General features: G+C 38.6%; 1 protein-coding gene across 6 annotated transcripts in view; it reads left to right on the top strand.

Moving 5' to 3' along the window:
- AP3B1 (adaptor related protein complex 3 subunit beta 1) overlaps positions 1–16,866 on the top strand; it is a 156,665-nt gene that overhangs the window by 2,659 nt on the left and 137,140 nt on the right. For 3 of the 6 annotated variants that reach the window (XR_003994986.1, XM_030511423.1, XM_030511421.1), the window contains exons 2-3: positions 8,564–8,737; positions 11,657–11,732. Coding sequence is in view for 5 of the 6 variants with exons in the window: in XM_030511423.1 (XP_030367283.1) it covers positions 8,564–8,737; positions 11,657–11,732 (250 nt within the window). In the remaining variant the exon portion in view is untranslated. Of the gene's footprint in view, positions 1–3,829; positions 3,835–5,836; positions 5,841–8,563; positions 8,738–11,656; positions 11,733–16,866 lie in introns of those variants that run through there. The other 3 variants (XM_030511426.2, XM_030511424.2, XM_030511425.1) reach the window with 2 other exon arrangements.

Raw genomic sequence — 16,866 nt, 5'->3', positions numbered from 1 at the left:
CTTGCAGCATGTTTTGTATGAACAGCCTATGACAGTTTGCATTCAGAGGCACAAACGAATATCAGTAGGCTTAAATCTGAACTCTGCAGTTGACTTAATACAAATTACTTGCCCTAACTGTTTTGGTTTTAGCATTTCAATAGAAATACTCAGCTGAAGTATCATCTAAAAGTTCTGAGCATCTCTTGGTGTCAAAAGCCCGTGTGTCTTATTTTCCTACTAAAGCTGCCTTTTTTTAACCTTTGGCAATTCTGTGACTCATTCCTTAACTTTCAATTACAAATAGAACCTTCAGTTAATGCACAAATTATTTTCTTGACATGTTAGTGTTGTGGTTTGGTTGGGGCACATGCTATCAGTATTGAAAATGTCTCAGTGCCTTGAAAGTTCTGTTGTAGTGACATCTTAAACATGACTAAGGGGAAAGTTTGACTGTTAGAAGATCAAAGAAGATGAAATAGTCATTGAAATAAATAGTTATCTTAATATAAACGAGGTGCAAATAGTATGTTTCTCATTAGTTAATATATTGTATATATGTGATACAGTAAAAAAACGAAAAACGCAACTTTGGTCTACTTCTGTCAGGTAACTGTAAATGCTTAGGACAAAAGAAGTGAGGAAGGAAGCTTTTTCTAAACTATTGTATAAATTACTATTAAGTACAACATAGAATAAAGTGTTTCCTTGCTGTTTTTGACTAAACTGAAACTGTTCTTGAATAAGAGATTTTCACAACAAATATGTGAGATGGGGTCTAGCTTTTTCTGTGAGTATTGAATCTTAACTAAAGAGGCAAATACACCTTACCTATTTGGTATGTATTGCTTTTAAAAAGCCTTTTGGTTAGTTCAATCCCTTTAAATACATTAGAGATGGACCTTGTGTTCAGAGGGTGAAAATTTTGTGTTCATTCTGTTAAAAATCTCAATAACTGAATAATTATAAGATCTTACATACCTGAGATGAGTTACTATAAATCTAATTGTGTGGAATAGGCCCCATTACATGGCTGGAGATGCTGGTTCCTCTCCATCCCTGCTCTCTCTTCCATGCTTGTCACATGAGCTGACATGGTGCTACTCCTTTATACAACTTGTATAGTTAAATTTTAGGAATTTCTTTGTGTGTCCAGGTAGGTAGTCTGACACTTGTCTGTGAATTGGTTACGTTCCAGACATAGGTCACTCTTGGAGCTCCAGATGTACATCATTCACATGCCCAACATATTTGAGAAAGAGGAAAAAGGGTCAGGTTGTGGGCCAGCAGAATAATGGAACTGGTCTGCAGACAAGTCTTTGTCCTTAACAAGAGTTTTCAGCAGAAAATTGGTAAGAGCTAAGAGGTCATGTAAATCTTACGGACAAGCTGAATCCAGTCTGTGGACCTCTAGGTATTTCTCCATGGTCTAGATTGATGGGATTAATGAAATAAGCACTGCCTACTTGGAAGACTGTCAAAATCATCTGTATAGTGTAAAGAGGTAACATTTGATGCACATCACCTGAGTTAATAAGATATTTTTATAGTTACACTGTGTACTCCTGCTCTGTGTAAAAGGATGAAAACTCTAACCACCTTCCAACTTTTAAGAAGACCTGGAGAGTTAATTAGTAACAGAATCCATGTTAATTGCATACGTTAGTGTGCAGCTATTATTGCCTACAGTTAATTGAAGGTGGACAGAGGATTTTAATCTGCATTAATTACATTTAAAAAAAAATTACCTATATGTAATATTAAAATACAATAATGTGGGGTTTTTTTTTTTAATGATACCATTTCAGAGATAAAACTAGCTACTGCTGTATCTAAACCAAGTGTAAAACTTTACAGGTGAACCACATGAGTAATGTCAGTAGGTATCAATTGATAAGTACAATATTGAAGCAGATGGCAAAATTTATAACATGCATTTTCAACTTTACTGATTTGCATCTTTAAACTGTATTCCTGCCAAGCAAAATACATTTGTAATTTATTAGACTTTTTTCCTGCAGATCTGGTGTATATGTTCTGTTGAGCTATTCATCAGAAAACTTGGCAGGGCTGCAAACCCATTTTTTTTGCTGAGATTTGCAAGCCTGTTGTGCAGAGAGCTGATCTAAGGTGGTGATTTCATTAAGATACTAATTCCCCAATGCTCTATGCAGAAGACTTTTCCAAATTCATCAGAGCTAAAAACTTGCTTTCAACAGCTGCCAGAGATGTTCTTGGAGTCTTAAATTGATCCAGTTTTGCCTTGGCATACCCTGTTCAACAAGTTACAAAAAGCTTGTGCATAAACTGCCATTTGTGAAATTCTTGGAGGAGGCTCCAGCCCTAATATTCAAACTTGATGCATCCACTAGCTCACTGGCACAACTACTTTCTTTTCCCATCTGTTATAATGGCACTATGCCCACTAATATGGTGATACGCCAGTTTCGGTAGGATGTACAAGCCAGCAAAGATGAATGGTTTGGATGAACTGATGACTCTAGAAGATAAAATCTGAACCCTGTAGTCAGTACCAGGATAGGAACTAAATACAGTGTATGAACATGGGTGCAGAGTATTTCTCCCGCTGAAATCGGTCAGATCTGATGGGAAGTGACACACAGTGAATATATTATGTATGTTCTATGCACTTGGCACATATGAGGATGCAAGCAATGAACTGTTGATTTGCTGTGATTCTCTGTAATGTAGTCATTAAAATTTTTTGAGGCTTTTATATCTCCTCAGGCAAGTTTTGTAGCTTAAGGTCTTCACTGTGGTGGCTGCGTATGTACTACGTTGTCATATGTTTGCCTTCGATACTTGCTTAGACACTGCATCCTAAATGGCATTAGTAATGCATTTCTGTAATAATGTTATAACAAAAGGCTGACGCTTGCAAGAAATTTCAGATTTTCTTAGTTCTCCTTTTCTGAACACTGTCCTTGTCTATGACACCCTGCATTACTTCTTTTTACTTTGAAAAACTGTAATTCTTTCGGCATATAAAGATTTTTTTTGGCATCCTGCTAAAAGATAAACAGCACTGTAATGCTCTTCAGTAGTGTTTCTGAAATGTTGTCAACATATATGTAAATATACTAACCCTGTTGTACGTTCCGGCATACCTTTGTGGTGATACCTTTGAAGGAAACCTCACCATTTTCAGGAGAGCTGGATCTCACTCTGTCCTATAATCCCTCCACAACTATCAAATGCTGCAGAGTGATCGGCAAATGTCTACAAATTCTGATGACTGGCCTCAAGACAGGCTGTGAATTGACACAACCACTTACATGGCAGCACCACTTCATATGCCCCCTTTTCAGCCTTCAGGAAACTGATTTCTGCCACCAAGGAAAATTTTTCTCTCACAGAAGCCTGTCTGCAGCATTGGAGGTGTGGGCAGTATCACAAGAAGTCACGTGTGGTGGGATTGCAAGATTGGTATTTTTTATCCTTTCATTAAACCTTCCTTGTTGCTGGGTGGAGTAGTGCCTATAACTACTGGCAACGGATAATCTTAGAGTAAATCACAGTCCTCTCCACAAAGGGTTTCAGACTGCTTTGTCATACTAGCTACCACCTGCTTAGAGCTTTTGAAATGTATGTTGGTTACATATCTGCATAATATTGGTCATAGCAGCAACTTGCAGGTGTTCATGCATCAAGTTGCTCAAGCATTGTCCAAGTACTATAGTTTCATAACAGGGAACTGGGAAGATGCTTTATTCAGTTTTGACTTTATGCTTTTCTGTATGTTTTCTCATTGAGAAGGATAACACTACCTAAACCATCCATAGCAAGTGCTTTGAGAAACTAGTGGAAAAGTAATCATTAAATGAGTTAAAATATGTTGGTTGCCAGACTATAACCAGTTGTCTTCTCTGGGCTCTCAGCCTTACAGGATACTATGGTTATCCTGGTTTTCTTCACATCTCTACTCTCTGTCCTTTAAAACAGTCATGTTTGCTTTTTGGGTACTGTGCTTTTTTCTCAGATTGAAAAATTAGGGGTGGCTGAAAAGGAAATAGATTTTTTTTTTTTTTTTTTTTTTTACCTGAATTTTTCTATAAACCACGGTACAGCTACTCAAAACCAAAGGATTTGACTCTCCCTTGAAATAATAGTTAAATTCTATGTTAGTGTTGTGAATTAGCAATAAATACAGTGTTATAATGGGAGAGGATGGCAATACTGAATAGCACCACAAGATGTCATTCAAACAGTTTGTGGTATAGAATGAAACTCGGTGAAACAGATTTCTTAATTTCCTGCTAGAGAAAGACCCCAAATCAACAGCGGAATAAACTTGAAGTGCAGCATGTATTCGCTGCTGTTTTAACTTCCACGTTACATGGCTCTGAAATCAATTTACAGTTCCTCTTTAAGTGTGAATTTCAAACTTGTTTAGAGTTTACACAATAGCCTGAGCTAGAGTAAGCCAATTTATTTTCAGGATTTTGCAATGCCAGACTTTCTCCCCCCTCCCCTCCATTTTATAGGGGGACACAGGACCTTCAATAGGACTTCATTGCTGCTCAGATGCCAAGACCAAAGGTTAAGCTGGTTTGTCAGTGTGGATTTTCTGCTTCAAACCTGGTAGTGCTCACAGTATTTTGAACTTCATCTTGGAACACTTTGCTGTGTTGCAGGCAGGAAAAAAAAGAAATCTTGGTATGTGTGGTTAAAAGTATGTCATCCAGACTGAAATTTCCTAAAGACTTTGAACACGAGAACAGTGCAAGTTGTTAACTTGTAACAGAAAGTGTGCAGTGGATAGACACCTTAAAACAAGAAATGCGTTATTACAATTCTGTCGAATGGGACTTTTGTAACTTTTGTTCTTTTTTTATAACAAATGGTGCCATAATATCAGAACTGGTGAAGCTTGCTTCCTCCCCTGTGGTGGATTTGTTTGCCATTTCCTGTATCTTACCTTTCAGTAACACAGTGCTGTTGTTGTGTACGAAGAGCCTTGGTCTCACCATGAGTTTATTTGCTTAAAATTCATTGCCCTTTCTTAGAGGTGATTAAAACTGTTCCCGGGCTCAGGGGTATACAGCTGGCGGGGGGAGTGATAAATTCTTATTTAGCAAAACAGCAGATAAACTTCCAGGAGTAGAGGTTTTGTAACTAAAGAACTACTGTTGCTTTGCCAGCGGGGCTTCAGTTGTAGTTTTGATATTTGGGAAACTTCTGCTTTTTACAAAGAAAGGCTTATGATTAGCAGGTGACTTCTTTCAGTAGCTGGGTATAATAGAAGTGTCACAAATGCCGTCAATTCATGGGTTTCATCTTACGGCATTGCTAAAAAGAATAGGAAATGTTTATCTTATAGAATCATAGAATCGTAAGGGTTGGAAAGGACCTTAAGATTAAGGTTAGTTCCAACCCCCCTGCCATGGGCAGGGACACCTTGCCCTAAACCACGTGGTTCAAGGCTCTGTCCAACCTGGCCTTGAACACCGCCAGGGATGGAGCATCCACAACCTCCCTGGGCAACCCATTCCAGTGCTTCACCACCCTCACTGTAAAGAACTTCTTCCTTATATCTGATCTAAACTTCTCCTGTTTAAGTTTGAAGCCATTACCCCTTGTCCCAACACTACAGTCCCAAAGGAAGAGTCCCTCCCCAGCATCCTTGTAGACCCCCTTCAGATACTGGAAGGCTGCTATGAGGTCTCCACGCAGCCTTCTCTTCTCCAGGCTGAACAGCCCCAACTCTCTCAGCCTGTCTTCGTATGGGAGGTGCTCCAGCCCTCTTATCATCCTCGTGGCTCTCCTCTGGACTCGCTCCAACAGCTCCACCTCCTTTTTATGTTGAGGACACCAGAACTGTACACAGTACTCCAAGTGAGGTCTCACGAGAGCAGAGTAGAGGGGCAGGATCACCTCCTTTGACCTGCTGATCAAGCTTCTTTTGATGCAGCCCAGGATACAGTTGGCTTTCTGGGCTGCAAGCGCACACTGCCGGCTCATGTTAAGCTTTTCGTCAACCAACACCCCCAGTCCTTCTCCACAGGGCTGCTCTGAATCTCTTTTCTGCCCAACCTGTAGCAATGCCTGGGATTGCCCCAACCCAGGTGTAGGACCTTACACGTGGCTTGGTTAAACTTCATAAGGTTGGCATCGGCCCACCTCACAAGCGTGTCAAGGTCCCTCTGGATGGCATCCCTTCCCTCCAGCGTATCAACCGAACCACACAGCTTGGTGTTGTCGGCAAACTTGCTGAGGGCGCACTCAATCCCACTGTCCATGTCGCCGACAAAGATGTTGAACAGGACCGGTCCCAACACCGATCCCTGAGGGACACCACTCGTTACAGGTTTCCAACTGGACATCGAGCCATTTACCACAACTCTTTGCGTGCAGCCATCGAGCCAGGGAGGCTAAGTGTTCTCTTAACAATAGTTGTTCAGAGTACGTAGGCACAGTGGCAAATGATATGTCACAGATTATGGATTAGTATTTTAATGTGATTAAAGGTTTGTGATAGTTCCTGTGAGAAAGTGACAGGGAGAGGCCTGGATTTATCACTGACATAGCAGGTTTAAACCTGAATTACATACAGGTATACCCTCTTTTGTTTCTGGTAAAAATGGGTAATGTTGCTCAGCAGAATCTGAACTCCTAGTCCTTAATTTGACCAAGTTGCCAGTTTTAGTGACCAAATATGTGCTAACAAGAGCATGGCATATTCAGAGTTGTTCTTTATTTGCAGTTTGCTGTAATCAGCTTGGAGAGTAATGGTCAGAGCCCTTTCTGGCGTAAGACTTCAGGCTGTTAAAACAGTTTGGTGGTATGTTCTCTCGACTGTCAAACTCTAGGGCTTTTCATGCCTTTTATTTTTTTATTTTATTTTTCTTCCCCTCCTTTCTCTTAGTTTTGGGTGTTGGAGTGGGATTTTTTTAAGATTTTGGTTTTTCTCTCTTTAATGGCAGGGGAGTAAAGGCAGCATGAGGTAGACTGAGAACTAGAAAAATTTAAGTGGTGTTTTTTGTTTACTTTGTTACTGCAACATCCGTAAGATTAGTCTTAACTGGTAGGCCTATCATAGGTCCTGTAATATCCATACCCCTATCATATCCAGAAAAGGTGCAGAGGCATATGAAGAAAGCAGTGCTTCGAGGTAGAAAGATGAAAGTAGTATCTATCTTAAAAGCTACCACCATACATTATGAAAACATAGAAAAAAAGTTAGAAATTGTCTTCCTTTGCTTAACATTTGACCAGTGAATGTATTAATACATTCTAAAGAATGTATTATTCTGGATGTGTTTTGTGATGTCCATGTTGTGTCATTGTGGGTTTGGAATGCATGATGCTTGCTATAAGAGAAAGTTAGGCGATGAATTTGCATTTCTAATTTACACTTCTGTAGCTTTCAGATTATTATACTCAGGTATACAAGCCTGTGTGGTAAAGATTACAAAAGCAGCTGAGCACTGATTCCTTAATATATTAGTACTTGGCTTATTGCCTTTTTTTGGTACATGCTATGCAAATAATAAATATTGTATTTCATAGGCTGTTCATGTTGTATAGAGGTATAATATTTGTAGTTATAGTCCAGTGCTTTCAGCTGGCAACTTTGTAGGATAGTTGGGCCATATTATATAGAGGTTGAGACCCTAGACTGCAACTCAGTAGCTCAGGGAAATCTCGTTGCATTCTTGGATGTGGCAGTGGGCAAACAGGTGGGAGTCTTTTTGGTTTTTTTTTTTACTCTCAGAAAATGACTTAATCCCTTCTTACAGTTAGGGAAAATGGGCTTGGAGCCAATACATTTACTCTTACAAAGGTGTGGGGGTTTGTTTTGTTTGTTCTTGGGATTTTTGTGGTTTGTGGGTTTTTTTTTTTTTGCCTACTGTTTTTGGGACCTTTACTGGCCCGCTCCATATAGCTTGATATTATTCATAAACTGTCAGATTAGGCTTCCTTAAATCTGGTTTTGCTGCTGAAGTAACAAAGCTTGTATTTTCATCATCTGCAGTATGTACCTAACAGTGTAAGGCTAGAATTACCCTCAAAGTTTTTGCAGGGGGAGGCAAAGGTATTGAAGCAGCTGGACGGTTGCTTGCGCTTTTTTGAGCTCCTGGCAAGTGGACATAAGTGATAAAGAAATTATTTGTCTAACATTGTGCACTGAAGGACTTTCCTTCAGAATAACTAATGAGTATAGAAGCATGAACAGCAGTGTGAGGCTTGAATTTATTCTTTCTGTTTTGCGGGATTTTACTGAAGGATTCAAACTCTCTTAATTCTCCTTAATGCTCAGAAGATGATTTTTTTTTTTTTACTGTACAATCAACTATATTATGAAAGACTGAAATGCATTTTCTTTTCCCATTGTTCATTGAGGCTGCTGATAAGAGTGTTTTTGGAGGGAAATGACCTTTGAAATCTGTGTAGGATATTTGTTTCTAGAAGTTAAAACAGCAAGGGAGTGGGTATCCTGTTACTTAAGATATTCTTTCTTTGAGCAGGCCTCAGTCTCAGCAGGCAAGCTTTGAGTGCAGTCATCTTTTTTTTTTTTTTTTTCTTTCTTTACCCTCCTCCTTTTTTCAAATACTGTACTTAAAAGAATGGAACAAAATTCTACAATGCTGGGTAAAATAACAGAGGTGTCTTGCACTATTAAGTCTGCTCTTAAGGGACAAAACTTTGAGGTTACACTGAAACCATATCTAAGTGTAGAAGAACACAGGTTTGCTGCTGATGGTCTGTATAAGCATACGGAGCAATATTTTACTCTGTAAGTATCTAATGCTTGCTAATCCTGGATTATAGTTGGCTAGAAAAGATGAAAAAAAATGCGTCAGTTCTTGATGTATATGTTTGGAAATTAATTGCTACGTGAACTTGAATGTTTTTTCTATATTTCTTTTTCCTTCCCTGCTGCTTTTCTCTTAGGAAAGCAAAACTGGCTGTAAGCAGGTCTTCGTGTCTTAATCTCCCTGGTTTATATTTCTCCTGTCAACATTTCAAAATGTTTTAATTTGAAATATATGATAGAATATTTTCTACAAGCATGTAGAAGTTCGTTCCGTAAATTTTTACTGTCTTCACATCTAAAATTCACCTTTTTCCTTTTTCCTTTGTGTTTGTTATACTTGTAACTCATACTCATCCTGGAATTACTGTCTGCTTTTGTTTCTCAACTTCTGGGAGGTAGTCTTAAACATCTTGAATCTTGTGCTGTGTAACTTCCTCCACTTCGGCTACTTGATCCTCAAGTTCAAATTATTGTTTCCATTTCTGCTTTCTCTTGTGAAAATTTTGTTGATACAGTCTTTATTTTTTCATGTTAAATTTTTTGTTAATTTTTTCCTTAGGTAAATGTATTCCCATATAAGATATTTCATATTTTAACCAGTGGCTACAATGTCTTATTCATGCAGCACTTTTTTTATTCTTTAGCCGGATGCTAATTTTTTTGAAAAGTAGTTGCTTTGTTGGTTGTGCCAATGAACTGAAGCATTCTCTTACCAATGATATGAGAACTAGGTGATCACAATTTAGTGATAATATCCTGTGCTTTAGCTTTTACTCATGTCTTTCTCTCAATTTGTGTATGATTATGTGAAATGGCAGTAGGAAATTGGAAGCAAGAGCATAGAACTAGAAGCAACTCTCTGAATAAAGCCCGGTCTTCTGCTAACTTTAGTAACTGTGTCATATAGATTGTTTCACAAGTTCAGCTTAAAAGGTAAGGATTGAGACTTAAGCAGAAGGCATTAGAATTATCTGAAATTTTTATATCCAACTAGAGCAAAGTCTCAGCCAGGCTGCTTCAAGCTGATGTAAAAGAACTGAGACTTACTTGGTATCCTTTGAGGAACAGATGGACAGAAATGGTCAGCAAAGTAAGCTATCTATGTGGCCAAGAACAATGGGAATAAAGAGAGCTGCCAAAAATTTAGCCAAATGCTTCCAATTTTTTTCGTTTAAAGTTAATACTTAGATATTAAGATGTCAAGTGAAGCCAGTACTTACAACAAGCCACCTATATTGGGTTGTTCGAGTATTTCATGAAGCACTTGGTTTTGAAAAAGCAGTTAGGTTTCAGTTGCAAGTTTGATGCAGTTATCTGCATCCTGAATTTTGCATGTTTTTCTTCTGACTTGTTAGGAAAAGAATGTTTGGTGGTTTTCTTCAGATTGTTTGTTTGTTTGTTCCCCTCCCCCCCCCAATCCGGTTGTGGTTCTTAATTTTATGGATGTATACTGAAGTGTGTGGGCAATGTAGATTTCTTATGGAGGGGCACAGAACAGACACAGTACTGTGTCTGAAGATATGAAAGGTATCTCTATTAGAGTGACTCTATCCCTTGCAAGTAGGAAAATGCTATTTAAAGGTTTATGAAGGAGTGGTTGGCAACGTTCTGTCTCATTGTAATTAATCCTGGCTTTGCCTTAAATCTCTTTTTCTTCCCCATCTGAAATCTGAGGGTTGTCATACATCAGAATATATCTAGTTTTCACATTCACTTTTGAAATCCAATCTGGACATATTTTGGTCCCGCTGAGGAGGCTTTAACTTTCCGCATAGCAGCTGTCATAGTGCTGTGCTTTGTATTGGTAGCTAGAAAGGTGTTAATGACACACCAGTGTTTTGGCTACTGCAGGACAGTGCTTGCACAGCACCAAGACCATCTCTCAAACATTTCCTCCCCCTGCCTACACTGAGGAGAGTGGCAGAGTGGCTTGGTGGGCTCCTGGTGTCCAGACAAGGTCAGCCCACCCACAGAAAGTGGATTTCTGTGTTGCCTTTCACTGTGTGAAAGTTCACAGAGTTTGTAAACTTGGAAAGTTTTCAGAGTTCTTTGGAATATTGCAGGTGTATCTTCTGGAGTCATTGTTTGCTTTGTATTTTCTAGTACTTGAGCAGTCTGAGCATTACAAAAGGCCATTTTTTCAAAGAATCTGTTTTGTAAACTTTCAGAGTCTATAAATGCTAGACTGTGATTGCTTGGTTTCTAAAAAGTGAAGCAGGGTGAGGTTTCTTATTAGTGATGGCTATTGAAAAGCTGTATCTGCAAGAGAACATTCTTATTGACTTAATATTTTCATGTGAGAATTTTACTTCAGCTGTAAAAAGTGCTCGGATGCTATATGTGTGAAATCTTATGGCATGTAGAATAGATACATTACAAATCTGAGGCTTTTAATTGTGAAAACAGGGCATAGCAATGTACAGTCCAGAAAGGCAGATGAAAACATAAGGTGTTATGCTAGATTCTCATGGAAATTTAGATGGCACTGAAATCTACTATTGGTCTTTTAAGTGATCTATGTAAACTGATACTGTATCTTAGCACATGTCTATCTCAGCCTATTACATCTGGCCCTGCCTGGGGCAAAAGGAAGGGGCAAATGAGTCCTTGATTCAAATTAAGCTGTTCTCTTGCCTCAACACTAGAACCTTCCAGTCAGGGTTCAGCTAACATCTGATGAAAATGGCATGGGTTTACACTATTGTTGGAATCTGATAGATTCTTTTACTAAATGCTTCATTATACTGGGCCAGCATGTTAACAAATACAACTTAACAGTGGGCAAGAAGGAGCAGTGTTTCACCTTCAATTGATGAATTGATGCAAGAATATAGAAATGGTATTCTGGTTTTGTTTTTTACTTTTTCTAATTGATGCTTAACTGTGTTTCTGCTGTAGAAATGAAGACCTAAAACAAATGTTGGAAAGCAGTAAAGATTCTGCAAAGCTGGATGCTATGAAAAGGATTGTTGGGGTATGTGATTTTTAAAAAATTATTTTAATTCTTGGATGTGGTTACTGGTTTTCCTTTACAGATCCTGTGTCAAGTCAGCATTTGAATCTCTAAATGGTGTTTAAAAGCTGCTGTGGAGACCTTAATTTGAAATCTTGTGTAGAAATTGCTGTATCAAAATCCATGCGGTCCCATGCTTTAAAAATTTTTATGTAACTGCCAATATGTTTGTAAATAACTATTTTCAGTAGGGAGGTGAGACCTTAGATAGGAAATGGTTCCTTCAGAAAAGCTTCAATGGCTGTCTTTGTTCAACAGATGGGAAACAGCAGACATTCACAGAAGTAAAATGACAAATTGCATTTACTATTTTTACTTTTTTAGATAATATAAGGGTGGGGGGTTTTTTGGTTGTGGTGGTTTTTTTTTTTTGTTTTTTTTTTTTTTTTGAGCATGTTGCCTATATGTTTGACCAAGAATTTCAGGTGAATGGCGTTCCCATAGAGGTGATTAAATAATGTTTAACACCATTGTGTTTAAATCCTATAAACTGAACATAATGAAGTTGATAAAGTCCTTTTATTTCTTCTTAAAAGTGTTTGAAGAATGTGCTATAGAAAGCTGTTCAGTGTCCACTTTTTTTTTTTTTGACTTCTGCATTTACTTTCTCTCACTGTTCCTTCAGTTTCCTCTACATGTGCTTTTTTGTTTTGCTCGACTTTCACACGGGTTAATCCTATCCAAGCATCTACTGAAGTAAGTAGGTACAGGTTGTATCATGCAATCATATTCTTTCCTCTAACTCTAGAACTAGCCAATTCTCCATTATCCTCTAGTGAGGAAGATTTTACTCAAGCTGGTTGTCTTCTGCTTTTGTTTTTGATCCTGGTCCTGCCAGAGACATCACTTACCTATTAGATCTGCCTAACCTATCAACTCTACAATTTCATAACTTAATGAAAGGTTCCTCAGTGTTTGAACAGTGAGAGTCTGACATGCAGAGGCAAAGGTGCTGTTGTAAGAAATCATGGCCTTTAGAAGTGCCATGCTTTCAATCTATGGTAACTTAAGTTCTTCTGCTTCAGTCAGAAAAGATCTTCTGGTCGGGGAGAGTTGCCTGTTGCTCCCTTGGTTTTCTTTTTCAAAAAGGTGGCCAGAACTTTATCTATATTTGGAAACTGTTCCAACTGAATATGTGTGTGTGTATGTATGTATATGGGGGAATTAGAAACTATTAAATTGGGTCAGTTGTAAATTTTAAACCAGAGCTTTACTAGATAGATTTTTTTTTTTTCTTACAAACAATGCGCTTGCCATAAATGAGTGCGCAATGAGCAGATGCCCTCATTTTAAATACCTGCTGCTGCTACCTATTCAAAGCAGTTCTTAACAACTGTTTCTTTAATTTCCTAGAAGTATATAATACCATTTGAGATACGTAGTTAGCACTCATAGCTGTGGTCCTTGATGGTCTTACGCTGGGGTGATCAGGCTCAAGAGCTCTTCAGTAAGGGAAGCAGAACTGAATTGAGCCCATTCTTTCTTCTGTTCCCACATTTCTCAATTCCAAATTCTTGTCCTTTTATAAGTTCCAAATCTGTTCTATTAGAATTACTGGATCCTTTGTTTTCAGTCTCTTCCATGTTTTCAAGGTTTTTGCTGTTATCCTGTGTTTAAACTGTGTTTCATAAGACATCTTGTACCAACCTCTGGTTCACATAACAAACTGAAACAATGAGCTTGACAGGCCAGAACTGGGACCTTGCGCAATTAGTAGAAGGCCTTGTAGCATTGGTGATAATATTCTTGTGGGGCACAAAAGTGCATGTTACCAGTTGTGTGCTTACATCTGAAGAGTTCTCAGGGACGTGTTCTCCAGAGATGAAAGACTTCCTGCAGCCTTATTATTAGAGGAAAAAGGAATTGTATTGTCAGAGTAGTGTTTGACATGTTTCACTGGGATGCTCATTTTCACTAATTTTAGGTAGAGGAAAAAGCTGTGCGTACCAATAGTTTTCTTGCTCTTCTAGTAGACTTCAAGAGGCAGAACCTTCATCTGTCCATATAGGTGTGATGAAAAGGTACGAGGTGGACACTGCTTATGGCTCCTTTTGCTGCTTATTCCTCTTTTAAGGTAGTTTGTGAACTCTGCGTGGGTGAAGGGGATTATTCATTAGGTTCATAACAAATAAAACCATATCTCTTTTGCAGAGGTTGACTTTTAGCAATGTAATTTCAAGCATTGGGAGTGTTCCAGTTTTGATCCTACCACTCTCCCTCTTACATCAAGGTGGCTAAGCCCAACTTCAGCTAAAACATGTGTAACTAATTATCAATGACCTTTTTGGTTGGTTGGTTTTTGAGTCAATTTATTTTTCTTTAGTGTTTCTTCCTTACATGCATGCCATGTAATAACTGCAATGTTTGGAAGATTATGCTGGTTTAGAAATTAAAGTGTGCACAGAACCAAGTTTATTCTACTGTATGCAGGAAAACATAATGATTGATATTTCTTTTAAAACGTACACTGATATTGCAACAACCAATATATTATTGGTACCATGTCTTGAAACCTGTCTGAACTTAACATCTGTGAGAAAAATCTCAGTGGAATTTTGTTCCTGAAGGTTTCAAAGTGTAAATTCAGGAAACTAATTCATATGCCTGATTTCTCACAAAGAATTTCATCCATGTCTGTGTGTCTCATTAAAAAAAAACCAAAACCAACCAAACAAAAAACCTCCTCGACCCAAGCCCCCTTCCCAATCCCCCCCCCAAAAAACCCCAAAAAACCCAACCCAAAGAAACTTTAGTACACCCTGACATTATACTTTAGAATGAACATTTCTGTCTTCAGGAGCTCCAGGTGTATAAGACAACACAATTGGAGAATGTCTAGGCACAGCAACAAGGATGACATGATAGACCTTAGACTTGGAAAGAGCTATTACGTACTTTCAGGTTAATGATCCGTGGGCTAAGGAGGATTTACATCAATTGTTACAACTTAATGAGTCAAAATACACTCTTTTAAAACCCTAAATACTTATTTACATGGTACACTGGAGCTACTATGGTTGATCAGTTAAATAATGCAAGTAGTGCATAAAGTCATACTGTCACACCCTATCGTGGAAGTCTAAGGATCATCCCTATTTTTGAAAAACATAAGCTCTGTTGTGTTAAGATGAGGTGATTGATAATATTTTATTCATGATACTTCTCTGCAGTGCATCTTGCTACCAAGTTCTGCTTGACTCTGGTCAAGCAGCTCAAGGGAGGTGATTCTCCCCCGCTACTCTGGTCTTGTGAGACTCCACTTGAAGTACTGCATCCAGCTCTGGGGCCCCCAGCACAAAAGGGGTGTGGACCTTGTTGGAGTGAATCCAGAGGAGGGCCACAAAGATGATCAGGGGGCTGGAGCTCCTCTCCTGTGAAGGCAGGCTGAGAGAGCTGGGGTTGTTAAGCTTGGAGAAGAGAAGGCTCCGGGGCTGAGCTTAGAGAAGCCTTCCAGTGCCTGAAGGGCAGCCTAAAGAAATCTGGAGAGGGACTTTTTACAAGGGCATGTAGTGACAGGACAAGGGGGAATGGCTTTAAACTGAAAGAGGGGAGACTTAGATTAGATGTTAAGAAGAAACTCTTACTGTGAGAGTGGTGAGACACTGGAACAGGGTGCCCAGAGAAGTTGTGAATGTCCCATCTCTGGCAGTGTTCAAGGCCAGGTTGGACAGCACTTAGAGCAACCTGGTCTAGTGGAAGGTGTTCCTGCCTGTGGTAGGGGGGTTGGAACTGAATGATCTTTAAGGTCCCTTCCAACCCAGAACATTCTATGATTCTGAATATGGCATTTGTTAGGAAGATGCCCCAATCCTGAAAGCAGTGGTTTAATGTAATTTTTAGTTAAAGCCCTAGAAATACAGATATTCTGCTTGCTTCTTAGTTTGTTACTTCCTGTGCTTTAATACAGCTGCAAGATGTTGAGTTGATTAAAGTGAGTCATGCTGGACAACTGCTCTGAAACTATTTTGAAAGGCTCACTAAGTATTTGCTTGAACTACAACTACCTGCTTTCTTCTTCCAGACTCTTTATTCTAACCTTTGAAATTACCGTGTGTTGAGGTATTGCCTCTTTTTGCATTTTCTTGCTTTTGTTGCATGAGATCCTAGGTCTTTATGCCCTTAATGTGTTTCATTGATGAAAAACAGAAACAGACCTGTGAGTCAGGAATACAAAGTTTAATCAACTGTATAATGTTGAGTAATGGTGGGAATGTGATATCATGAACAACAAGTTATGAACAGCAGAAACTGCAGTTGCAAAACTCACGTTCCTGTCTTAGATCCCTCCACATTTGCTTGCCTTAGTGAGCTCTTGTCCTTTCTGATTAGCTTAATATTTGGTTGACTGGATCCTGCCCTTGACCATAGCTGGGGGTGCTCTGAGTCTATATTCAGCAGCACTGTAACTTGATATAACATGTTCGTGAAATTCTAGTGTTTGCAGCTTGGATGTGAAGGACTGGCAGACATTCTGCTGGAATTAGATCTAAGAAATAAGAGAGTAAGGCAGCTGTAGTGTATATTGAAGTATATTATTCCTTCTAACATATTTGCTTTCTTATAAATAACTTCCTCCTTAAGCTGTTCATGCAACAGCTAAAGCTAAGTTGGGGTTTTGTTGTTTGTACTCTTTATTGAGACAATCTTATGATTTACTATGTGCCCTAGGCTCAGATTTCTGTAAGATAAAATAAGAAAACTTACTTTAAAACAAGGAAAGACAAAATCAGTGGGTTGAGTCGTCTTGCTTTTACTTTGTTGGGGTTTTGTTCTGTATAAACACTTAAGGCTTTTTGTGTTGAACTTTCTCTGAAAAACAATCTTGCTTTGTTTTTTGAAGTGTTGTCTATTTTATTTTTTTTTCCTTTCCTTGGTTCTGTTGCATGTGAAGATTATTCCATAGAAAAGGAGCACGACTTAAGCTTGTATAACTTCTCCTGATGTTTTTTGGGTGGGTTTTTTGTTGTTTTTATAACAGCTTCCAAAAGGCAATTCTGTAAAGCTTTTCAAATTAGCAAGACCTTTGGTTTAAGTGATTTTTGAAGTACTAAAAATGATTTGCAGTCTGTTATGGTAAAGTCCAGTTCATTGATTC

Source organism: Strigops habroptila, chromosome Z, assembly GCF_004027225.2.
Source record: "Strigops habroptila isolate Jane chromosome Z, bStrHab1.2.pri, whole genome shotgun sequence".
In the NCBI taxonomy this organism is placed as follows: Eukaryota; Metazoa; Chordata; class Aves; order Psittaciformes; family Psittacidae; genus Strigops; species Strigops habroptila.
Note: the sequence above shows the minus strand (reverse complement) of the source record. Positions and strands in the feature narration are given on the sequence as shown.